General features: G+C 41.5%; 1 protein-coding gene across 2 annotated transcripts in view; it reads right to left on the reverse strand.

Moving 5' to 3' along the window:
- cttnbp2nlb (CTTNBP2 N-terminal like b) overlaps positions 1–27,297 on the reverse strand; it is a 62,215-nt gene extending 34,918 nt beyond the window's left edge. Inside the window, exons 1-2 of one of the 2 annotated variants that reach the window (XM_060932156.1) lie at positions 27,199–27,297; positions 9,692–9,799 (exon numbers count right to left, since the gene is read on the reverse strand). In XM_060932156.1, coding sequence (XP_060788139.1) covers positions 9,692–9,799; positions 27,199–27,204 — 114 coding nt within the window. In that variant the 5' untranslated portion in view covers positions 27,205–27,297. Of the gene's footprint in view, positions 1–9,691; positions 9,800–12,851; positions 13,011–27,198 lie in introns of those variants that run through there. The other variant, XM_060932157.1, reaches the window with a different exon arrangement.
- Between the last annotated feature and the right edge of the window lie 203 nt (positions 27,298–27,500).

The following is a 27,500-nucleotide window of genomic DNA, read 5'->3' on the forward strand; positions in this document are numbered from 1 at the left end:
TTTCTTGCCTTCTTAATGTGTTTGAGATCAAATGGTAAATAGTAAATAATAAAAATACAGTAAATAGCCCTATTCCACAACTCTAATTTCATATTATGTCAAGAAATGCTCAACTAAGTAAAGAGAAATGAATATCACTATAACGTACCATAAGTGATAACAGGAACTTGTTTCACAGACATTGCACAAAAGTAAATATACTGCAATTCTAAAAGAGTATGTCCAAAGACACGTGGTTAGGGTAACATGGGGCAGCCATGGCCTGAAGGTTGGGCTGAAGTGCCCTTGAGCAAGCCGCCTCACCCACAACTGCTCCCCAGGCAGCTCTAGCATACAGTAGCTGCCCACTGCTCTGGATATGTCAGGTCAAGTTTATCTGTATAGCGCTTTTAACAATAAACATTGTCATAAAGCAGCTTTACAGAATTTGAACGACTTAAAACATGAGCTAATTTTATCCCTAATCTAGTGTGTGTGCTCATTACTCACTTGTGTGTGCATGTGTGTGTTCACTGCTTCAGATGGGTTAAATGTAGAGGAGGAATTTCACTGTGTTAGAGTCTGTGTTTGAGTGTACGTGTGATAAATAAAGGCTTCTTGTTCTCTCTTGTTCTTGAGTAAGAAGTATGATGGGTCATTCTTTAATAATAATAATCTCATCTCATTATCTCTAGCCGCTTTATCCTGTTCTATAGGATCGCAGGCAAGCTGGAGCCTATCCCAGCTGACTACGGGAGAAAGGCGGGGTACACCCTGGACAAGTCGCCAGGCCATCACAGGGCTATTATATTAATAATAATAATAATAATAATAATAATAATAATAATAATAATAATAATAATCTGTACTACTAAAGGAAGGCTGTCTGTCTGTCTGTTCACCTATGCAAATCAACACGGCTGGACGCACATACTCCATACTTTGCACATGGATTGGTGACACCCCAGAGGGGCCCAAGTCAACATTTTCGATTTTCCAAAACATTGGATTAGTGCTAATCCAACACACTATTCATTTCCCATCGGCTTACGCTAACACACTGCGCACAGCCTCGGCAGGGAATCCCCTCCCCCATGCGCCTGACGGTTTTGATTATACAGGACCTCGCAATCAGCGCTCCTCACCAGAGACTTCCGCTAGGGCCAAGTCTACATCACTGAGAAGACGCGGGGAGCGATTTAGCCCCTGTGAAGAACACCATTCAGAGGAAATCAGGTTCACGGGCAATAACTACTAGTAGTAGTAATAATAATAATAATAATAATAGGCAAATTTGTCTGGTAAAAAGGAGTAAAAGATTTTGGGATGTGTGGTTTTTGGGAAAGGCCACATCACACAAGCCTGTGTGATTATTTTCTTATTTTGTTCCATTTTTATTGACCAGTCCATATGGACTTCAGCCTGTGTGGATTTATAAGATATATAGTACATAATTTATTAATCTATAGATTCTCTAATTTGGAGCGATTAGTCTTGTTAAGAAATCTGCGGCACTAAGGTCAGGTCACACACACTATCTGCATCCGCTTGCTAAAAACAAGCAAAAGAATTCCCAGAATGGCACAGTGGGAGGGCAGGAAACCATGCCTAACAGGAAACGGAGGAGAGGATAGATCCAGCGTGAGACCAGTGGACACAGACACTATTACACACTCATAAACACACACACACACACATACATCCAGAGCTCCATCAGGGGCTGAAAATCTCCAGAACATTCGGGTTTTCTGAATGTCTCTACTGTGAGAAGTGGCCTTTTAGGCCTGAGTCACACAATAAAACACAGTAATCTAATTCTTACATACACACAAATGCACTGCTTCCTCCGGCAGGGTGGTAAAAGCAGGGCTTAAAAGAAAAGTACAGCCTCCAGGCAGAGAGAAAACCCGAGTGAATAACACAACCTGCACTAATAAAGGCTTGTGTGCGTGTGTGTGTGTGTGTGTGTGTGTGTGTGTCAGGGAAACAGCAGTAGTGCATTGTGACTGGGAGCCTAAAGGCAACTCCCTTCACTCTGATTGATAATAAACTCAACACACAGGCCGAATGTTTCAATAGTGCCACTGCCAAGTACGTACTTACATGCCTGATTTAAAAAAAAAACTGTAGAAATAATCACAACTTGTGTGTGTGTGTGAGAGAGAGTGAAAACATTCAAAAACTTGGAACAAGTGTAGTTCATCATTCTGTCATTACTAAGTATCTCACATGCTCAGATTACAGAAGAGCGGTGTGTGAGCGTCCTTTCCTGCATGCTTGTTTTCACACATCAGTCACACATCTTTGTCAACTCATATTTCTGGGCGGAAACATGTCTTCCATGGGTGGACCTGCTTGCACGCTGTGAGGCTTTCTAGAAAGAAATGTGAACTCTTCCTAGGATAATGTTTCCATTCTAAATGGGCCTTAAGAAAAATCAAGTCGTGTTTCACTGTCACAGTACGCTGTAACACAATGCTACTACTACTGTAACACTTTAATTCAAGAACACAAAAAAGGAGATTAACAATAAGAATCACCAATTATGAATGCATTTCAACCACAGGTAAAGATCTAGCAGATTAAAGTCTGGTTACCACCAAATGTGAAAAGGGAACTCATTACACAATATATTGGTTTCTAACAATACAACAGCTTGATCAAAACATGTAATTCACTATACAAGGAAACCTAAGGAAGTAAGTATAACCCCAAATCAAAACAAGTTGGGACAGTATGGAAAAATGCAAATAAAAAAAGAAAGCAGTGAGTTCTAAATTTACTTTGACTTGTATTTCATTGCAGACAGAATGAACTCAAGATATTCCATGTTTTGTCTGGACAACTTCATTTCATTTGTTAATATACATCCATTCCTGCATTTCAGGCCTGTAACACATTCCAAAAAAGTTGTGATGTGGCAATTTAGGGCTAGTAATGAGGTGATTTGAAACAGGTGATGTCAACAGGTGATTGTAATCATGATTTCATGTAATCATGAAAATCAATGTCCAGGAGAGGCTTAGTCTTTGAGTAGCAAAGACGGGTCGAGGATTTCCAGTTTGCCAACAAATGCATGAGAAAATTATTGAAATGTTTAAAAACAATGTTCCTCAAAGAAAGATATGAAGTGCCTTGGATATCTCACCCACTACGGTGCATAATATTATTAAACGATTCAAGGAATCTGGAGGAATTTCAGTGCATAAAGGGCAAGCGCACAAGCCTAAACTGAACACTTGTGATCTCCAATCCCTCAGACCGCACTGCATCAAGAACTGCATCTATAGCTGATATAACCACATGGGCTTGGGATTATGTTGGCAAACCTTTGTCAAGCACTACAATACGGAGTTACATCCATAGATGGCAAGTAAAACTTTACTTGTGTGAAAAGGAAGCTTTATGTTAACTGTGCCTAGAAGCACTATCGAATTCTCTGGGCTCGGAGGCATCTGGGATGAACAATCACAGTGGAAATGTGTACTGTGGTTAGATGAATCAGTATTCCAGGCCTTTTTTTAAATAAATGGACACTTTGTGCTCTGGAATAAAGACAAACAGTACCATCCAGATTGTTACCAGCAACAACTCCAAAAGCCAGGGTCTGACATAGTATGGGGTTGTGTCAGTGCTTTTGGCAAAGGTAACTTATGCTTCTGTGATGGCAGCATTTAATGCAGCAAAGTACATTGAGATTTTGGAGCAACATGTACTGCCTTCAAGACGACATCTTTTCCAGGGACATTTCAACATGACAATGCAAAACCACATTCTACACACATTACAAAGGCATGGCTGTGGAAGAAGAGGGTGTCTGTCCCCTCTGTCCCCAATAGAGAATGTGTGGCAAATTTTGAAATGAAAAATATGACAACCCTGTACTATTGCACACTTTAAGACCCATTTGCAGGAAGAATGGGACAAAATAATATATTTTAAGCATTGTGAGCAGGAAGTGGTAAATGCTTCCATCCCACCTTTTTTTTGAAACGTGTTGCAAGAATCAAAACTGAAAGAAGTGTTTATTGAAAAACAATTCATGAGGTAAAAGATCAAATAATGTGCTGTTGTATTATTTTGAATGCAACACAGGTCAAAGATATTTTACAAAGTATTGCTTTCAGGTTTAATTTCAATTTCAATATACTGTCCCAACATTTTCTGATTTGGGGTTGTGAGTGAGTGAGTAAGGTTTTTGCTGTGATTTGGGTTAAACCAGTTCCTTCAACATAAGCTTTCCAAGAAAACTAAACACTGAACAAAAATATTTCCACATCATTTGGGGAAATATAGCTATGGTTTCTGAAAGTAAAAGTGCCAAAGCAGGAAAACCCAAGTTCATCAGTTTTGGCTGTTTGCCAGAATTTAGCCAGAGTGACTTCTGATGGATTTTTACCGACCACCACAGCATATTTTTACAATGCACAATTTGTTTCTATGCCCTTCAGAAAAGCAACAAATGGGCTACACTCAGTAACTGTGCACATAGATTAAATGTTAGCTTCACCTCATAAAGTGGCTAATGAGTGTAGTTACAAGGTAAATGCACCCAATAAAATGGAAACTGAAATTATGGGTACAATATAATATAAAACGTTTCCATCAGGAGGTATGACATAGGCATGGCCTCTTTGACTGCTCATCCTAGTGACAGAGATATGGTGTCTGTGCCTGTCAGTCCCAGTGACAGAGGTATGGCCTCTGTGCCTGTCAGTCCCAGTGACAGAGGTATGGCCTCTGTGCCTGTCAGTCCCAGTGACAGAGGTATGGCCTCTGTGCCTGTCAGTCCCAGTGACAGAGGTATGGCCTCTGTGCCTGTCAGTCCCAGTGACAGAGGTATGGCCTCTGTGCCTGTCAGTCCCAGTGACAGAGGTATGGCCTCTGTGCCTGTCAGTCCCAGTGACACAGGAAAGGCCTTTATGCCTCTCATTCGCAGTGACGAGGATCTACGGCCTCTATGCCTATTAGTCCTAGTGATGGAGATATGGCCTCTGTGCCTGTTAGTCCTAGTGACAGAGGTACGGCTGCTATAGCTGTTAGTCTCAGGGACAAAGGAAAGGCCTTTATGCCTCTCATTCGCAGTGACGAGGATCTACGGCCTCTATGCCTATTAGTCCTAGTGATGGAGATATGGCCTCTGTGCCTGTTAGTCCTAGTGACAGAGGTACGGCTGCTATAGCTGTTAGTCTCAGGGACAAAGGAAAGGCCTTTATGCCTCTGAGTCTCAGTGACAAAGAGCTATGGTCTTTCTGCCTGTTAGTCCCAGTGAAAGAAGTGTGGCCTTTGTGTCTGTCACTCCCAGTGACCGAGATATAGCCTCTATGCCTGTCGGTCCTAGTGAAGAAGGTCTGAGCTCTCTGCCTGTTAGTAATAATAACAGAGGTATGACCCCTATACCTGTGAGTCCTTGTGACACTGGCATGGCCTTCATGTCTGTTAGTTTTAGTGAAGGCATTGTGGTCTGTTAGTCCCGGTAAAGAAGGGCTTAGCCTCTGTGCCTGTCATTTCCTGTAATGCAGGTGCGATTCTCATGCATGTCAGTTCTATTAATGAGGCTGTGGCACTTCAGGTCTGTTAGTCCCAGTGAAAAAAGGTGTGTCCTTCATGTCTGTTAGGCCAAGAGTAGGAGAGATTGGCATCTTCATCTGATCACGGTGACGAAGGTGTGGCCTCTATGCCTGTTATTTGCAGCAACAGAGGTATGGCCTCTGTGCCTGTTAGTTGGAATGCAGGAGGCATGTCCACCACTTCCTCAAAGCTAAAGGTGTTTGGGGGCAATACTGATTTCTATCGTAATGCATGATATCAGATATTTTGACACATACTATCCGCAGGGAGCCTTGAACAAAAAATGAGAACTGCTGTATTAGATCACCCTTGGTTGTATTTTGGACCTGTTTCACTTGGTTGTGCTTTCTGCATGTCTGTTGTGTTGTTTTGTTTCTATTGACATGATTCATCCTCTAAAGCACTTTGCTCCACCTTCCGGTTCTCCTTCTTTTACACTTGTCCATGATCCAGTCTAGCCTGCAGCTCCTGTCATATTGTCCTGCCAGCCTTCTATGATACTTGAGTGAAGACCTCAAAATGAGACTACCGAGGCAAGGACGGATGCTTTTTGAGCTTTGGGATTTGATTGTTGCTTAATTTTTGCTTATTTAATAATACATATCTTGCAAGTAGTACACTGGGTTAAAAAAAAAAAGTGTTGGAACAAGGAAGTGCCTGTCATGTTCAGTCATGGTATTGTTTGTCTAGGTTTTTGTTTTGCTTTTGTATTGTTTGTCTGGAAGCCATTACTGGTGTCATTCTGTAAAGACTGTTCTGCAGACAGACATACTTGTTATTACATTTCTGCATCACAGAAAGCGCTTTTATATTTTTTATGCCGTTCTTCACCACACCCCTATAGTATGTTGGTACACACTCATACAGGCACATCAATATCAGTACAGTCCAACCTAAATCAAAATGTACAACAATGTAATAGACCTGCATTGTTTAAAACTGCCATACCGGGCTCTTGAGTATGTTTGTGGGGGTTGCTGGAATCCCAGCATTCCCTCTGCTTTGATAAGCAGGCAGCTGCAAAACGGCGGGGGGGGGGGGGTGTATGTTTCGGTATTAAAACCCTAATGAGGTCCACACACACATGCGCACACGCATACACTTACAGTCCCTTGTCCACACATCTGTCTGGTTTGAGTCTATTAAGCAGCTGTGATTTAAATTCTGTGCATGATGATGCATCAAATAAAATGGAAACTTGGAGAATTAGTGTAAAGCAAAAACCTCCAGGCTCAACTACAAGGAGACAAATTGAGACAAAATAAAAATTTCTGCTAAATGATAATAAGCATATGAGAACAAAAAAAAAAAAAAAGAAAGTGTTAACCAGTCACTACTTTGTGTGAGAAACTGTTTGGGGCAAAATACAGAGCAGCAGTTTGAACTTTCAGAAATCAGCCTTTGTTTTGACACAGTGTGTCACTAAGTATGTGTATAAGAGCTATGAGTTAGCGCACATGGCTCTAAAGGTGCTGGCCGCATGCTACAGTGATCTGAACATGCTCTGAACAATGCTGATGCTGATTTCCTACACTGATTGTGTGTCATTTACAGAAATAGCACTGTTTGCTATTGTTCTTTGCTTTGCTGATTTCCTGAGTCTCTCTCTCTCTCACACACACACACACACACACACAGACACACAGAAAGCATGTTTCATTCTATTCCCAGATGCACTTTGGTGATCTGGACTACATTACGATGCAGTGTATGATGCAGATGCAGTGTAGTGATCTGTACTACACTATCTACTGTAACTATGTTCTCACAGATGGTTGAGCTTCATGGATAGTTCTCAAGGTTTAATCCTGAAACAGCACAGAGCTGCCACACCAGAAGGATGCAATAAGTAAGGAATACATCATCAGGGTTCTCCAGAAAATTTAAAGTAGCTGGCTAAAAAAAAAAGTCATAGGCCGCTCTGGAATTTGCAGTGCTCTAATGCTAAGGGGGTCTGGGGACATGCCACCTCAGAAAATGTTTAAATTTCCATGCCTTCTGGTGGCTTCTGGTGCATTCTCAGCTAATAAACTATTAAAGAAAGAAAGAAAGCACAGCTTTATTCATCACACACTTGTGAAATTTCCTCTCTGGATTTAACCCATCTGAAGCAGTGAAAACACACATGCACAATGAGCACACACACATACCCAGAGCAGTGGGCAGCCATGCTAACAGCGCCTGGGGAGCAGTTGGGAGTTAGGTGCCTCGCTCAAGGGCACCTCAGCCCAAGGCCGTCCCATATTAACCTAACCGCATGTCTTTGGACTGTGGGGGAAACTGGAGCACCCGGAGGAAACCCACGCAGACACAGGGAGAACATGCAACTCCACACAGAAAGGCCCCCGCCGGCCGTTGGGTTCGAACCCAGAACCTTCTTAACCATTTCCCTGTATAATACTTGCAAAATATGTATGAAATTTCTCTCCAGATGTGTGTATGCTTGGCTTTCTCAGTTACCCCGTAGTACGCTGCCTGGCTCTGTAACATAACTACATGGTGAGCTTATTTGGTGCATGTGTAATGCATTTGATGTACTTCAGGTGTATTATAGTATAGTTTTAATTTCAGCATAAATATTTGCACACAATTAGTTATTTGCACTTGCACTTTATAAGTATGAAGCCTTAGCTAAGGGACCAAACATTTCTGTGGGAACTTAGGCACTCTGGGTGGCTTCTGGATATGAAAATAACAATTCTTAGATATGAAAATATTAATTACGATTTATATGTACAAACCTGCAAAAAACAGACTTTATATTTATTTGGCCCATGGAAGGTTTTAGTTTCTTCTTCTGTGGCATTTTGTGAAAACTGATTGAAATCGTCTGCAACAACCACCGTTTTACTGCCTCTTTACCATCTGATGCAGGTGGTCACTTGGTCCGGCTTAGCCAATCAGAGCGCGAGAATCAATCAACAAACATGACATCACTTCTGGTCATGCTAGACCCGAATCGAAGACAATTTCATGGTGAAATAATTGAATTTGCAGCAAATTATGAGCAGCGGAGACTATATAAATCACTTGAACATTTGAAAGACTTTTTTTTTTCTGGGATTGAGTAGCCGGCGCAGACCCGTCTGTGCAGGTAGAGAAAACCGCCGGTTGCCGGTGCTTGTGGACATCTCTGAACATGTTCTAATAAGTGTTGTTATAGGAAAATAATCATCCATATTGTGGCATCACCCAAAGCTGATTCTTTTCTAATGTTTTATTCCTCTTATACCACAAAATTTGCCAGAGCTAACCATTTTTTAATGGCACATCATACTTTTTATCCATTTATAGTTGTATTTAATGCTGTAGAACATCCTTGAGCATCCAAGTTCCTGGTATCCCTTAAACTACTGCAGCTATAAACATTTGTTCTCTCGCCAACTTTTCTTTTTACTCATCCAGCTTGTTATGTTTTCCACAAAACCACAAAGCCCTCCATGCTGAAGACTTTCCCATGACAGAAAACGTCTGACAAAGCACTGACAGTGGAGCCTCCTTCCAAAAATGCTATATTAACATTTTCTTACAAAAAGTAATTACAGCTGTAGCAATTACAGATTTTTTTAAATTAAATATTAAATATTAAATATCAACAATTCAGCATCTCTGCTATTACAGATGTTTATTTGGAGAGTCCACCATACAAGTCCCTGTGTGAGTTCTTTTTACAGAAACGGTAATCTATTAGAATAAGTGCATTAATATAAACCTTGCAGCTGGCTGCTGTTATAGAAAATTCATCAAACTCAAAAACTCTAGTAATCACGAGCAGACTTATAGCTGCTGTCAATATCTGGGATGCTGCATCTGGGCTCATTATTACAGGTGCACTGTCAGAAATAGGGGTACAGTAGGAGTCCATTTCTGTATCACATGGTACAATCTATACTAATGTACCCCCTAGGGCTCATTATTGGACTCCAAGGTAACTACGTGTACCTTTTTAGGGTCAAAAAGGTACATATATGTTCCCAATCAGTATATAAAAGGTGCAAATAAGTACCTTAGAGGGTCTTGCCCCAGTGACAAGCCGGTATACCCCTAAAGGTACATTGGCGTACTTTGTTTTCTGAGTGTAAGGTTTGAATACAATTGTTTTTCTCTTGGGTGTGTGCATGTGTGTGCTTGCATTTCTTACCCTGAGAGTGTGTATGACAAGGTCCTGAGCCTCCAGCTCTCCTTCCAGTATGCTCAGCAGCATTAGCAGCTCTGCTTTACTCAGAGTCTCAACATCCATCCTGCTGGGCTGCAACATGCACACACAGAAAATGCCTCAATGAGTCTCCATATTATTTCTGCCTGCAATGCACGCATACTATATTTACTGTATCGCTAATGTAAGCAATATTCAAATTAGTTTTAGGCAATACGGTATTTCAAATAAAAACAACCAAAAATCTATGAGTTAACTGAAAACAGCTACACTGGAAGGAAACATTCATAAAATATGCATATTTTCTTATGTCCAATAGGTTACTTGGTACTCTTAATGGAGAATTTTTAATAGTGTTTAAAAGCATCCATCCATTATCTGTAGCCACTTATCCTGTACAGGGTCGCAGGCAAGTTGGAGCCTATCCCAGCTGACTATGAATGAGACCAGTCACCAGGTCATCGCAGGGCTGATACATAGAGACAACCAACCATTCTACCAATCATTCAACCAACTACGGTCAATTTAGCACCACCAATTAGCCTAACCTGCATGTCTTTGAACTGTGGTGGAAACCAGAGCAAACCCATGCAAACACAGAAAGGCCCTCTTCAGCTGCTGGGCTTGAACCCAGGACCTTCTTGCTGTGAGGTGACAGTGCTAACCGCTACACCACCGTGTTGCCATGTTTAAAAGCAGAGGTGAGCAATATGACAATTTTAGGTCATGAATGATTAAAATGGCTCCATGATCCACTTTTACAAAGAGATCATGAGTACTGTGATACTAAAGACATTGCTGTTTCAGCTGCCATGCAAACACTCCGATGTAGAAATCCCAAAATGCTTTATAAATTAACCTTTAGTCTATTCATTAGTCCCTGACAGACACATGAACAAACAGATAATAAACAAGTGTTTACTAAGGCAGGTCCTGATCTAGAATTTGGGGCGTGTCACCACAACATGAGTCCAGTTAGTCAAAGAATGAAAAGTTGTTTTACTTTATATTCTATATACTAAACTCTACACTTAATTATCTTTAAAATAAGGGGTCATTTTTTAATGTTGGCGCAGCCAATCGAGAGAAATTCGCAAAAATGTTTAAGGTATCATCATCTTAACAGAAAATCAAGTTTGGAGAAAGTCAGCTGTAAACTTAGTATAATGTGTAAATTGAAATGAATGCATAGCAAGCATTTATTTGTTCTACAAAGTCATGTTTATAGGTTGTTTTACAGTATGATATTTTGGTGACTAATACACCAAAATACATTAAGGAATGTATTTATGGCAAAATGAAGGAATGTATTAATGGCAAAATTAGAAAAAACACCTGTGGGTTGTTTTCTGATGCACTCTCGTTTCAAATCGTATCTCAGAATGAACTTTTGCTACACTGGATTGTGGTGACATGCTCCATTTGCTCATCTCTTGGTAAATAATGAATAACTGTCAGTGGGTGAGATTGATCAAAATTTGGATAAAAAACAATCCTAAAACAAACAAACAAAAACAATGACAATTACTTACACACACACACACACACCCTGGCGACTTGTCCAGGGTGTACCCCGCCTTTCGCCCATAGCCAGCTGGGATAGGCTCCAGCTTGCCTGCGACCCTGTAGAACAGGATAAAGCGGCTAGAGATAATGAGATGAGATGAGATGAGACACACACACACACACACACACATTTTTGATGCTATGCCTACACCTAAACCGAACACTAAACCTAATCTCAGTAACTGTAAAGAAAACTTGGTTTTATTAGGGGTATTCTTATTTATTCTTTTTTTCTTTAATAAAAGCTGCATTTTTGTTTGTAGGGACGAGCCAAATATCCTTACGAGGTCAAAACCATCAGATTTTTCTCTCCTTTTGAAAATATAAAAATATGTCCTCATGCACACATGCGTGCGCGCGCACACACACATTGGAGTTCGCTATTTCTGTTTTGTGGCTTGGCTAGTTATGGAAAACCATTACCATATTTAAAGCATGGGTGTCTGCTACAACCAAACTACACACACACACACACACACACACACACACACACACACACAGAAAAACTTTGTGATGTGTATGGACACCAATATTAAATTCTTCTCATCTGCTGATGGAAAGTGTGTATTCTGTAACCACAATGTTGCCCCTGCACTAGTCAAATTAACCCTGAGCTCATTTTTGTTTTTTTCACTTTGTTCTCTTTTTCTCTACTGGAGCAGACAATTGTTGATGACAGATTTGACCATAAGACTTCCCTGACTCGAAAGCTGCTCATTTACCGTCTCAAAATGCTTATTATGAGACTCTGAGGGTTCATGCTCCAAATGGTACTTCCTTTGACTTTTTACAGTTCTACAGCTGTGCATTTGCTTTGTAATGGCTACAAAATGAGCATGTGTCTTTACTGCAGCTTCGAAAAACACAGAGGAGTGGAATAAGCACTGATGGCCTCAGCCAGTCAGTACACATACCCTACACACACCAATCTCACACACAGCCCTCGCGTAACATCACGACCAAGACAAGCATCACAGCCACGATAAGCTCCACAGAACTACAAAAGGCATCAAAATATTTTCAATAAGTCTAGATCTGAATCTCAGGTAAACAGCGTGACTTGTACATAGCACTTACTGTACTCACTCCTTTAAATGTGAATACACAGCCGTTATGAGTCTAGACTTCTGACTCTGCCTTGCATCATCACTGCTGCTCCGGTCAGCCTAAACAAACACTCGGTGTAATGATAACATCTGGATTCTTTCGAGTATGCCTTGCGCCTTTTCTCACTAATAATGAGCCATGTTGACTCACATATGCAGAGACAGTACAAAACTCTCCAGAGTTTCCACTGTATGATGAGATCATGTCCAGATTCTATTAACACACACACACGCACATGCTCACCATGTGTGAGAGTTTGTTTTATTTTTAAACCACTTTCCAAAGCTTTTTTGACGTTCTGGTAAATTCCACAGGCAATAAGACAGTCAAGTTAATAAGACAGAAGGTTTCCGCAATATTTTTCATGTTCTGTTCAATTACCGTGCCAGACTGGTCTCTTAAAAGACACAAATTAAAAGTTGTTGATATTGCATTGTCTGTCTAAGTTCGCAGTCCTCATAAAAAGACTTACATTGGAATCCAGTTCTGCGAATCCACAAGTTTCAGGTTAGTGTGCTTTCACAAGTGCAGCATTTAGTCCCTTTGAATCGAACATCGATGTGTCTTCCGTCATAACATAGTTCGTTTGGAGATGTGAACAGCAATCACACTTGGGTGCAGACCACAAGCAACTGTTCGACTGATCGAAGTGAGCCAAATATTTATTCTGTGTTGCAGTATTTTTCAAGTACCCTTCACTGAAGAATCAAAAGGCTCGGGGTGGAGTCAGACCTGATTCAGCTCCTCCTACCTAGGTAGTGATGGAGACACCTCAATGTGTTTCAGGCAAGATAAGTGTGTTTGTTATTCAGTGTTGTACAGTAGCTCTTGTGTTAGGGTTAGTGCTTAGGTTTAGGTTTATAGGAGAAGCTGGATCAGGTCTGACTCCACCCCCTGGACTTGGTTCTGCTCTTAGGGAACTTAGTGATCTTGCCTTTTCTTTCTAGATGTGAGCTGCGAAACTGACCTGTGAGGCACAACCTTTCCAGGACTGAGCTATAGGAATGCCATGTGCTCTGGATATTTCCAAAAAGTAAACAGTGGACGTGATACACAGAACATTTTAAACTATCTATTTATATAATTACGTTATTATTTATTTAGCACAGACTCTTGGTGATTTCTACATGCACCTAGCAAAGGTTTGTTTACCCTTTTTGTATCACTGTATTGTGTTTCTGGCCAATGAATGAAAAAGTTTAACATCAGGAAAGAGACTTATACAGTACGTGTGAAAGCACCCTTTGAATAACCCTATGCATGAAAACTATCGTGTGTGTGTGTGTGTGTGTGTGTGAGTGAGACACAGCCCTGCTCATATCTATAAGCAAACAAAGCCAGCTCAAAGGATTAATCCCTCACCCAAACACTGACACGGCAAACTATTTACAATAAAACCATAGTTACCGAAAGCAGTAACGAAAATCACAGCTCTGTCTTTCCTTTATTGCGATTTTATTTGCTTTTGAATATTATGTTTAATAAAATGACATCATTGCCTAACAGCATTGCCTGATAGCCATCGCAGTAATTTGTGGTATAAACACTGGTACAAAATCATTTCAAAAACACACACAGAGAGGATCACAGTGCCCTGCAGGCAGGATGTGTATATGAATAAAAAGATGCCGAAGAATTTTACTGCAACACTCAGACTGAGAAGTCCTTTACATTTCATGATCAAACAACCAACTACAACAGATCATGACTCCTACATTACCACTACAGTCTCTCTCTCTCTCTCATACACATTATATAGAACTTTCCCCACTCCCTTTCAAACATCTTATTCAATGACTATTTAAAAACCAGGGTGTCTATGCTAAAATCTTATGATGCACCTGCAGCATTTTTAGATGTTCTAAATAAGTTAGCAAAAGCCTGAGAAAGAAATGATAGCATTTTTTTTTTAAAGCAGTTCCTCCCTGAGGACAAAACGGATCAATCAAAACTGAGCTCCTCTGCTGTGCCATGATGCAACAAACAACAGAGAAATAAAAATGCTCTTCTTGCTCAGTACTGTGATTACAGGTAGACAATTTGGCAAAAATATATAATATCGCAGGATAACATTGCTGTGTGACACTTCTAAGGTTCCCGGTTTGAACCTGAGCTCAGGTTACCATCTGTGTGAATTTGCGTTAACTTCTGCATATCCATGCTCATGTTGGTTACTTCTGTGTTCTCTGATTTCCCCTCACCTCCCAAAGACATACTGACTACGTTTACATGCACATCCAAATCGAGCTGCTGTCGGTAATCGAGCTGAAGGTCCCAGCAGGGTGCCAGAGAAATCCAATCCTACATGCACACAATGAAATCGGGCTATTGTGTGAGGTGCATTGTGCACCCGAGCCACAGGTGGCGCAACACGCCCCATCGTGTTGGTACACTTCCGGTTGTCGTCATGAAGAACAGCTATTCAAGAGTGTAAACAAAGTTATCAGTTCCGTGTTCTCCATTGCGCGTTTTTCTCCCGTCCATGAATTTTAATATATTCAACTCCTTAAGCTGAATGAGCATGAACTCTGTCTCCTCATTGCTCCAGAAGTGCACGTTTCTGCTTGCCTGTGGCAGTGGGGGCGTGGTCAAGCGCCGGTCTGTGACAGGAGGGCGGAGCCAGGGAAGGTGAGTGGCAGAATCACTTCACCTGACGGTAATTAACCTGTGTTTGTGTGTCTTCCCAGTAACCGCGCCCTATTTAAGGAGGCAGAGGGAGAGCAGAGGGGAGAGCTCATCCCGGGACTAGAACACAGCGCGCGCGTGTGTGTTTTTCTCTCAAGAATAAAAGTAGGCTGTTAAACTGAAAAGTCTGACAATAAAAAGCCTATTAGTACCAGAAGCTTTGTCCTGCCGTCCTCTGTGCTCCACCCACACTTCGGAGAGCTCTACATCCACATTTTCTCTTCTTCGTTTGTTCCTCCTATCCTCTTCTGCTGCTTGCTACTACTGTTGTCATGCCGACCGAGGCTGTTGTGTTTCCCGCTTGTGGTCTCGTCACTCGTCACTTCCGGAAGTAGCTCGACAACTAGCTCGATAGGGTATACATGCACAAAGTAGCTCGGCAGAAATTGCATAAACTAGGTCGTGTAGCTCGATTCCGAGAAATCAAGTTCGGTTCAATTTCAGCCGAATTAAGGTGTATACATGGCATTTTGAACTTCGATTTCAGTCGAGCAACGGCAGAAATTCGATTCTCTCTATGTGCATGTAAACGTAGTGACTGGCTAGTGTTGAATGAATGAATGAATGAATGAATAAGGAATACAGTATATGTGCATGGTGCAACCAATGACCTGTAATGGACTCCAGATCCAATGCAACCCTGACCAGGATAAGGCAGGTTTGTTTTGCCTGGCAACACTTGTTACTTATAAAATAAATGTTTTGTGATAATGACCAATTTGCTGTACATTATCCTGCTTATTACACGGGTACTTACTAAAGAAATGAATTGTTTGACACAAAATATTGATATAAAAATTTTGTTTGTTCCGCTAATGAGGTGGTCCATAGCAGCATCTGTTATACAGAAATAACAGATTGTCGAATGTTGTAATGCTGTAATTGACCAATTAGACTCAAGTACTCAATAAAGCCGTGTAACAACTTTCTTTATTATACGGCACGAGCTACTTCTGGTAAAATCGTGCGCTCTGATTGGTTCCTTGGTGGGCAGTATTTTCCTGTACTGCCCATGGACGATTACGGTCTTTCTTTCCAAGGCGCCGGCTTTCAATATTGCAAAAACAACAACAACAACAAAAGAAAGATTAATTGGTAATCAAAACGGAATCAAAAACGGCTGAAACACAGAAGACAAACAAGTCACCAAGTTCTTCAAGAAATGAGGAACGAAGAGTGTTCAGAAACCGCTAGCTGCTAACAGAAATTCAGTTTTGAAACCGCTAGACGTTTATTCTGCATGCGTGACTCAACTGCGTTACGAATATGACGTGACTGAAAGCAGCATCGTGCCTCATTATAATAACCATCTATTTTAATTTTAGAAATAAAAAAGCCATATAATAAACTCCTTTTTAACCTCACTTGCTCGGTCTTTATAGGAAAGTATCAGACCTCGGTCTTTTTGTACCTTGGTCTGATATTTTCCTGTAAAGACCGCGCGCTCAGTTAATAAGTAGTTAATAGCAGCAGCTCTGACAATTTTCCCTGCTGCAATTCAAATCCGAGGCATATATTAATGTGCTCCATTTAAACAGAATATAAAAATGTGTAATTCGTGATACAGTGAAGCTTTCGGTGAGGAGGCGTCTCAAGTGTCGGCACTTTGTACCAGTCAAGCTGTAACTATAGGCAGATTCTACCATAACAGAGGCCAGTTACTGTAAGTCCCATCTCCTTAAATTGCTGAATTGATTATTTTGATCATTCTATTAAGTTTTTCTAGTAGCATTTGGGGTCTTGGACATTCACAGTAAATTTTAGGACAGTAGTCCTGGTAACTAATTAATAAAAGCCTGACATGACAGACATGCTAAATGACAATAGAAACACATCGGTTTCTATCATCAAAATCTGACAGACACTCTAGATGACAATAGCAACAAAACTGTTTCTTACATTATTAATCTGACAAATTTAGTAATAATATTAAATACCTCATCACTAGAACCAAATAATAAAATAAAATATTGAAATAAAAAAGATAAAATGTATTTTCAAAATTGAAATATCAACAATAATTGTCAGAACAGTGATGATAGACACGACTGCGTCACTTTCGCGGGGAAATAACACATTGAAATGGCCTGTCGGCTGAAAGGGTCGCAAGTGGCTCTGATTTATCTCAACTTACGATAGTTTTCCTCCAGAAAAATTTAAAAATGAATGCACAAATATATTCTCAATGTTTCTATCGTCAAAAATTTCTATCATTAGGATAGCTGACTGAAAATCTTACCTTGATTTATTTGATGAAATCTAGCTGTCAGAACTCCAAGTCTTGCCCGGAAGTAAATGTCTGCTGTCATAAAAATCACGCGCAGTAGAATTTCCTCTTTGCGTCAGTCAACATGTGCGTGGTGAGGGCTTGAATTTTGCTATCGTCAGGTGCATTTGACTGACAGACTGACGATAGCATTTTTTAAAAATAACTGTGGGCTTCTCTCGTTAACGAAATAGTTTTTTCGCTGTTAATCTATTTCAACTCTATCTGTTGACACCCAAAAATTATAAAGCCTGCTTCCACATGATAACTACCAAAGATCCATAATGGCTGAGTCTATCGTCAGGTCATCTGACAGAAATTCACTGACGATAGCAACAGGGATAATGAAAGTTATTTTTAAAATGGGAGTTATGTCTGTCAGATATGTCAAAGAAATAGGACTTTATTCTTTAAAAATCTTTTATTGATATACTCAGTGTATTTTTAAATGACGTGCTGTTTTAGAAGACCAAATACCATATTTTAAATCTTGAAAATATTACCTCACTGAAAAAAGGACAAGAAAAATTTCTTATTTTGTGGGCAAGTGGTTAATGGATCCAGTTACGGTAGAATCTGCCTATAGACAACACAAGTTGTATTTTTGTCTTATCAACTTCAAGGGAAAAAAGAGATGTCGGCAAGGGAACAACTGTTTATAGTAACTATAACAGAAGTGATAACAGGAACTAACTACTGTAGATGTGTGGAGGTTCCATCATTATTAAAAGTAACTATGAAAGGAATAAAAAGTATAAAACAGGAATAAAACCACGTCATGTTTTATTCCTTACATAAACATATTTCTTTCCCCTAGTTGTCAGCTATGTTTTAATATGTTATATAAGGGATTGTGTACAGCGAGGCAGTCATTATTAGGCACTTTCAGACCTGAGGAACTTTTACATAGTTCTTAGAACTATTGGAGGACCTTCCCCCTTTTGTTGTGTATCCGCACTTCAGAAACTGAGGACCATCGTACACTTAGAATGCCATTTCGAGTGGCTTTTTAGCTCCTATTCCAGGGTAGATACTCTCCCAGCACAAGAGGAACCATGAGTGATGTAAGTGTACGGTGACTGGTCCAGACGGAAATGTAGATCGATTGGTCGAACACAAGCCAGTGCAACACCAGCAACCGCCATTTTTAAAAATCTATCTAAAATGATGGCTGTGTAAACAACAGCTTTTAAGGTTAAGGTTAAAACATAGACAAATAGAGCAACAGTGAAGTCCAGGTTTTATTGATGGTATATGTGACAAAGGAAATACAGATCGATTTGCACGCATCCAAGTGAAATATATAAATCTTCGCTAGCATTTCCTGCTAACGTTACACTAGCAGGCAGGCTTATATCACTTCAGTGTTCCAACTCTTGGTGGGAACGCAAACAGAAAAAAGTCCTTGAAAGTATGTAGTTCTCTTGGGAGCGTCCCAGTGGGTAGTTCCTCTCAATAAGTCCTGAAAGTGCTTATTGTAAAATAAACTCTGACAGGGTGATGCAGGACCCCGACACAAAGCACAGAGGTCTTGAATCACCCTGAAGGGGTTTATTTTGCAATAACAACTGGCTTGCTGGACATTTTTCCTGCTAAGTACATGGCTACTTACTAAAGAAATCAATAACTTGACACAGAATATTGATTTAAAAAATTTGTTTCCGCTAAAAAACGGTCCATTAGATTCTACAGTACAGTTGGAACTGCGGCGGCACGGTGGTGTAGTGGTTAGCGCTGTCGCCTCACAGCGCCTTTCTGTGCGGAGTTTGCATGTTCTCCCCGTGTCCGCGTGGGTTTCCTCCGGGTGCTCCGGTTTCCCCCACAGTCCAAAGACATGCAGGTTAGGTTAACTGGTGACTCTAAATTGACCGTAGGTGTGAATGTGAGTGTGAATGGTTGGCTGTGTCTATGTGTCAGCCCTGTGATGACCTGGCGACTTGTCCAGGGTGTACCCCGCCTTTCGCCCGTAGTCAGCTGGGATAGGCTTCAGCTTGCCTGCGACCCTGTAGAACAGGATAAAGTGGCTAGAGATAATGTGATGAGAGTTGGAACTGCATCTATAGCAACGTGAACTCTGTAGCCTTCTTAAGATTAGTCTACTTAGCATTATAATTCTTGTTCAATTGAACATTAAAATTAATATTCAAAAAATGTTCTATGGTGTGGTCTAATGGAGAAATGTTTTGTTTTGGCCACAGGGTGTTGGTAATGAGCTGCCGTGCTTAATTTGACTTAATAAAGCAACAAAATTTACCGACTTCTTTCTCCACCATTTCCAAAATACGGACGCGTTAAGGAATACAGATCCATAGAAAATAAAAAATATAATACAAAGCACAGATATTTTATTCATGGATATGTGATATTTTCTATGAAATATCAATAGTAAATTAATAAACATATAAATATAGATAAAATATTTTAATTATGAACTTCAGCAGTCGGCGGCATGGTGGTGTAGTGGTTAGCGCTGTTGCCTCACAGCAAGAAGGTCCTGGGTTCAAGCCCCGGGGCCGGCGAGGGCCTTTCTGTGTGGAGTTTGCATGTTCTCCCCGTGTCTGCGTGGGTTTCCTCAGGGTGCTCCGGTTTCCCCACAGTCCAAAGACATGCAGGTTAGGTTAACTGGTGACTCTAAATTGACCGTGAGTGTGAATGGTTGTCTGTGTCTATGTGTCAGCCCTGTGATGACCTGGCAACTTGTCCAGGGTGTACCCCGCCTTTCGCCCGTAGTTAGCTGGGATAGGCTCCAGCTTGCCTGCAACCCTGTAGAAGGATAAAGCGGCTAGAGATAATGAGATGAGATGAGACTTCAGCAGTCCAAACATTTAATCTTTTAAACTTCTTAATTTGTTTTACCCATGATGCATCATCTGTATGAAATCGGTAACCAGTCCGTAATATACTGAAACGTCCATGACCAATCCGTAAATTACTAGCATCCATGATGCATCCGTATTAAAATCTGCAACCACTACGTATTTTGTATCCTTTTTTAAATTATAATTAACCTGTGACCATCTGCTACCCAATCTCTACTTTCTACATCAGTCTTCAGATGAAATATGTAAACTTCACCCGCTTTTGGCAAAAATGGCATTTCAGAGTTGCATTCTCTGTATATTATTAGATGTTCCACATCTCTTATCGAAAGACTCATCTGCCGATTAGCTAGTATTGGCTCAACTTTATCTGGTGCCTCTACTGCTATCATGTAGCCACCATTAGCAGATAACGTCACCATGGAGACAGTCTTTGTGACGTCCGTGTCATTGTTCCGTAGACTCATAGCAACGTCCGTAAAATTAACCATCCATGATACATCATCATCCATATGAAATCTGTAACCAAGCCGTAGTATACTGAAATGTCTATGACCAATCTGTAAATTACTAGCATCCATAACGCATCCGTATTAAAATCCGTAACCACTCCGTATTTTGTATCCTTTTTTTAAAATTATATTTCCGTAATCCGTAGTCTGTGACCTAGCCATAGTTTTTCAACCACCTTCTTTCTCCAAAATGATTATTGGACATGGTCCTACAGAGCCTATGATTAGAACTGCATCCATAGCAGCGGTCTGCTATTCAGAAATAACAGACCGTAGAATGCTGTAATTGACCAATCAGAATCGAGTATTCAACAAAGTCATATAATTTTATGTAATAATATAGGTCTTATCTGTATAATGCCCCATTCAACCAGGCATCGGTCATGTTTCAAATATACAGCGGGATGTTTTGGGTCTTATCTGTAAGATTATTAGCGCTATTATTTTTTATTATTTCCTTATCTAACAGGGTTTAATTGCTTGTTCATTGATGTTATGAGTCCAGATGATACAATCACTGGACATTTAAAACTAATTACTACCATACTCTGTGTATGCCAGGAGTTTCGCCCGTGTGCTGCAGAACATAATTATTATTTAACGAACCACGTCTCTCTCAACGTTGTGCCAGAAGCACAGACGGGTTCTGGTTTTCTTGCAGTTTTCTCAGCTGCATGACAGCTATTCAGAGACGCTATAAAACTCAGAACCCGGCTGAATTTGCCTACTGGTCTACCACATCAGCCATTTCCTCTGAATCTAAATTCTCTGTTAATCCACTCTCGATGGCGGAAATGATAAACGTAAAGCAAAATAAAAGTGCTATAAATGACCTTTGTGAGGAGGTGTGCACTAGCCAAAGAGTGTTGCATCAAACCACAAACTTCGTTTCCTATCTAATGAGAAATTCCTGTAAAACAAGGCAGTGTGAATATGAATCATTTTCCTGATTAGATGTTGAAAATATTTCACATCCACCAACAGGACATTGACTAAGCATCAATTCAAATCAGATGAAGATGATGCACATAAAAAATAAAAGTGAAAATGCAGCCATTTTAAAAATAGGTTTTTAAGCCACATGCTATCCAGGTGTAACTACATCTGTCTCTCCACACCACAGTTCACAAGCAAAAGTTTTGTTGCGGTAACCATCTTATTCATCTCATCTCATCTCATTATCTCTAGCCGCTTTATCCTTCTACAGGGTCGCAGGCAAGCTGGAGCCTATCCCAGCTGACTACGGGCAAAAGGCGGGGTACACCCTGGACAAGTCGCCAGGTCATCACAGGGCTGACACATAGACACAGACAACCATTCACACCTACGGTCAATTTAGAGTCACCAGTTAACCTAACCTGCATGTCTTTGGACTGTGGGGGAAACCGGAGCACCCGGAGGAAACCCACACGGACACGGGGAGAACATGCAAACTCCGCACAGAAAGGCCCTCGTCGGCCATGGGGCTCGAACCCGGATCTTCTTATTGTGAGGCGACAGCGCTAACCACTACACCACCGTGCCACCCAGCTTATTCATAAATAAATGAAATGATCAGATATGAATCTGTCTGACTCTGTTTTTTCTGTCTGAATCTGTATGGTTTATGTAGTTAAAATCTTACTAGAACACAATCTATCCAAGACACATGAAAACACCAGGGGCACACGGTGTTTGCATAGGTGTGTGTGTTTGTGTAAAACAGTACATGGTTACAAGAATCTTAGGAATTTATTTCCTCATAGACGCATCAAATATTAACAAAACCTAATTCTAGAATCGAATAAACATCATGAAGCACCTGCCTATTAAGCTGATTTGAGACCAGTGTTCCTCCTATTACTGACTCTGAGGACACAAAGCACAGGTCACTAGGGATGGGGATCAAGAATTGGTTCTAGTTGCGAACTGGTTCTATATTGTCCGATCCATCAGAATCATTTGCCTTTGAAGTTATAAATTCCTTTTAGCGATTCTGGCATGTTTTTTTCTGACAGCTGCATATTGCAAAAACTCATGCGTCATGAAATTTGCAATAAGAAGGAGTCATGGCAGAGAGGAAGGAGCGATCCAAAGTGTGGCTTCATTTCACAAAGAAAGATGACAACAGTGCAACTTGCAATGTCTATAAAATTATCATTTCAACTAAGGGTGGAAACACCAGCAATATGCTGAAGCGTCTTCTGCCACACCATGAGCTAAAATTCCAGGAATGCTGTTGGACACTTTACACACATTCTACATCGTGTTTAGATTCAGACATAATAACGTATGTGTTGTGTTGACACTGAAAACCTGTGTAGGCCTACTTTTTCCCCCCCACACGAAAAACTGATCAGGAATCGAAAAAAGAATTGCACCAATAAGCAGAATCGATAATGGCATTGGTATAAATAAAATTGTATTAATACCATGTCTACTGGTCACAAAACAAGAATTAAAATGTAAAAAATTATTTGTTTCTGCGCTTGAGTTAATGTTTGTGTGGAGTTTCGCATGTTCTCCCTGTATCTACATTACATTACATGGCATTTAGCAGACTCTCTTATCCAGAGTGACATACAACAAGTGCAAAAGTCAGGTACATGAAGTGCTGAACTTCTAGACAAGAAAGTTTGAGTGCCACCTGAACAAATGACAGCAGTACCTAGTGTAATATGCTGTTGAAATACCAACACTCAAACAACCAAGGAAACAAACCAACCATATAATGTATAACTAAATAGAGAACTCAAAACAGCTAACCCCAGGCTAGACCATACACACCCTGGGTTGGTCTAGACTGAAACACAGTTACATAGTGGGCAGGGAAGAAGGGGAGAGGTGCAGCCTGAAGAGGTGAGTCTTCAGTCTGTGCTTGAAGGTGGTCAGGGAGTTGGCATTTCTGACCTCAATGGGAAGGTCATTCCACCAATGGGGAACCAGGACAGACAGCAGTCTTTAGCGGGCTGGGCAGAAGCAGAGAGGAGGAGGGGCCAGGCGACCAGTAGGGATCTGGCTGGTGTGTAGGGGCGAATCACACTTTGGAGGTATGCTGGCCCTAACCCCTTGAGGGCCTGGTAAGCTAGCACCAACGTCTTAAATTTCATGCAAGCTGCAACAGGTAGCCAGTGCAGGTCGGCAAGCAGAGGGGTGACATGGGAAGAATGAGGGAGGATGTAGACAAGGCGAGCGGCAGCATTCTGGATGAGCTGCAGGGATCTGATGGCAGAAGCTGGAAGGCCAGCAAGGAGAGAGTTGCAGAAGTCCAAGCGGGAGAGGATCAGCGCTTGGACCAGAAGCTGAATAGAGTAGGTGATAAGAAAAGGGCGGATCCTATGGATGTTGTAGAGGAGGAATCTACACGTCTGGGTCACTGCAGTGATGTTCCCTGAGGAGGAGAGTTTGTCATCGAATACGACCCCTAGGTTCTTTGCAGTGGGTGAAGGAGATCTAGAGATGTCCTCCAGGGAGATGACAATGTCCAGGGGTGGAGAGAATGGAGCAGGAATGTAGATTACCTCTGTCTTGCCTGGGTTGAGCTTCAGGTGATGGTTGTCCATTGAGCTCTGGATGTCATGCAGGCAAGCAGAGATGTGAGCAGAGATCTGTGTGTCAAAAGGAGGAAAAGAGAGAAACAGTTGGGTGTCACCAGCATAGCAGTGGTAGGATAGACCATGAGCAGAGATAATTGGGCCAAGAGACTGGATGTAGAGGGAGAAGAGAAGTGGACCAAGGACTGAACCTTGAGAGACACCAGTGGTAAGTGGGCGTGATGCTGATACAGTACCAGACCAGGTAACCTGGAAGGCACGACCAGAGAGGTAGGACTTGAACCAGTCTAGGGCTGTCCCACAGATCCCTAGAGCTGATAAGGATGACAGGAGGATGGAGTGATCAACAGTGTCAAATGCAACAGAAGGATCAAGGAGAATCAGGATCGAGGAGAGGGATACAGCATGTGCTGCATGAAGTGCCTCACTGACTGAGCCCTAACCCCTTGAGCACAGTCTCGGCTGAGTGTCCAGCTTGGAAGCCAGACTAGTGAGGATCCAGGAGGTTGTTCCATGAGAGAAAAGAGGAGAGTTGGTTAGCAACAGCACATTCAAGCATCTTTGATAGGAAGGGGAGAAGAGAAACAGGGTGGTAGTTCTGGATGACAGAGGGGTCTACGGTGGATTTTTTTCAGCCGAGGGGTGATGTGGGCCCATTTGAAGCTGGAGGGAAAGTGTCCAGAGGACAAGGAGGAGTTGATGAGGGAGGTGATAAATGGGAGGATGTCAGGAGTGATGGTCTGGAGGAGAGAGATGAGGGGATAGGGTCAAGGGCACAGGTGGTTGGATGGTGAGAGAGCAGGAGCTGGGAGACATCAGAAGTGGAATGAGGGGAAAAAAGCAGAGAACAAGGAGGAAGATACAGGGAGCGTGGGGAGGGGGTGGGAGGGTGAGGCAGGCGTGGTGAAGGAGTTGTGGATGGCTATGATCATCTCAAAAAAAGACTGCAAAGTCCTCTGCAGTGATGGAGGACTGAGGTGCAGCTGGTGGAGAGTTGAGGAGAGAAGAGAAAACCAGAAAACAGTTGACGAGGGCTGGAGATGGAGGTATGAATTTTGGATTGATAAAACTTGATCTTGGCTGATTTGAGTGAAGTTAAGAACTCAGCAAGGAGGGACTGGTAGCGGGACAGGTCAGTAGGAGCCCTGGATTTTCTCCATGTCTTCTCTGCTGCATGGAAACCAATGCTGTAGGAGTGAAGTGTTTTAGACATCCATCCAGGGACTAGGAGGGGAAGATCCTGCTGGCCTAAAGATAAGAGGAGATAATTTATCCAGTGATGTGGAGAGAGAGGAGAGCAGGGAGGATGTAGCAGATTCATTGGGGAGACTGGCAAAGGATTCAAGCTGGGGGTAGGGAGGCAGTGACAAAGGAGGCAAAAGAGGAGGAGGGAGAGGGAGTGGAGATTTCGATGAACTGTAACAGTGGGGGTAGGAGGGGGGATGATGGGTGGACATATGAGTTTCATATGAATATATGAGTTTTCTCTGGGTTCTCTGGTTTCCTCCCATCTCCCAGTAACATGCTTGTAGGTGGATTCTCTGTGCTAAATTGCCCCCTGGTGTGAATGTGCATGAGTGTGTGAATGTGTGGGTGCTTTGGTGCCCTGTGATGGACTGCCATCCCATCCAGGGTGTATTCCTGGCTCGCACCCAAACCCAGGATGCACTGCAACCACGACCAGGATAAATAAATCATGAGTGAATAATACATGACACTTCCATTACATGTTTCATTCTCTGCAACTGCAGTGCACAAAATGCCAGATTATAACAATCTCAACATTATGGTCTGATTTTACCCTTTCAACCTCCTATCATAGCACATAAAATTAAGGGTAATGGTCTTAACAGATGAAATATGAGCTGGGCTCTCAATATGCAAAAAAAAAAAAGAAAGCACAACTTTATTCATCACACACTTGTGAAATTTCCTCTCTGCATTTAACCCATCTGAAGCAGTGAACACATACATACCCAGAGCAGTGGGCAGCTACGCTAACAGCACCCAGGAGTTAGATGCCTTGCTCAAGGGCACCTCAACCCAAGGCAGTCCCATATTAGCCTAATCTGCATTCCTTTGGACTGTGGGGGAAACATGCAAACTCCACAAAGAAAGGCCCTTGCCAGCCGCTGGGTTTGAACCCAGAACCTTCTTGCTGTGAGGCGACCATGCTAACCACTACACCACCACGCCGCCCGAACCAGTTCAAATAAAAAGATGTAAAGTCAACCATGACTCTGTATGACATGTATGTCATCACACAGCCAGGCTGAAAGTGCACTAACGGGACTGGCTACATTTTTGAACTTGAGAGAACATGATAGTGTGCCATCAGTATGTCTAATCAGATCAGATCAGATCAGATCAAAGTCACATTTCTTCAAAGACTAAAGAAAAGCAGGAAGGAAAGGTTTATGTACACTTTGACATGCATGGCAGAAAGTGTCCATTTTTGAAGATGTTAATTAAATTTAATTGAAAGTTATTGTCATTCCAGTGTGTCCCTTTCAACTGTGTGCACTGTACACACCTATTAACAATAAAGGGTCAACTTATACTCATGATACTCCAATACTCAAGATCCAATTATTAAGCACCTTAAACATTTCACATTTATTAGCCTGAACAATATCTCAAATCCTACCAATACATCAGAGTTTACTGGCAGCAGGTCTGCATAGATAGAAAGCAGTAAATAGCCTACACGACATTTGGGGTGCGTTCAAGAGCGCATACCACCATGTGAAACAAACAATATGTCCAAAAATACTAAAGACTATACTATTCAGTAAGAATCTATGTTGAATAGCACCTTTGCAGAGTTCTCATACAAATACAGGGGTACTTCAACATGCATGTAAACCGAGATAAACATTACAGACAGACTGTACTGTAGGTCGTAATGTAACATCATTATTAACTATTCTCAGGAATGGCACATACCTCATCGGTTCTGCCTCTCCTGATCTTATAACAGTGTGAGCAAGCTCATTCCACTCACCTTCATACGCTCCAATAGTGGTTCATCAATTCGCGAAATATTCCAGCTATCAATGTATAAGGGTCCTGTTATGAAGTGTACAGTACAGCATTCCCTGCGGAAAAATGGACTTGCGCTCAGTGACAAAGCAGCCAACCAATAGAGAGCGGAACGAGAGCAGGCATCAGCCAATAGCAGAAGAGTTAGAGCTGTAATGGGCGGAGCTAAAGATCTGACTGTTGGAGCCGCCTCTTTGTCTGCAGTGTCTTCAGGGACAACGTGATTTATTTTATATACACACGTGCATTTCACACTTTTAACTG

This window comes from Neoarius graeffei, chromosome 10 (genome assembly GCF_027579695.1).
Source record: "Neoarius graeffei isolate fNeoGra1 chromosome 10, fNeoGra1.pri, whole genome shotgun sequence".
Lineage (NCBI taxonomy): Eukaryota > Metazoa > Chordata > Actinopteri > Siluriformes > Ariidae > Neoarius > Neoarius graeffei.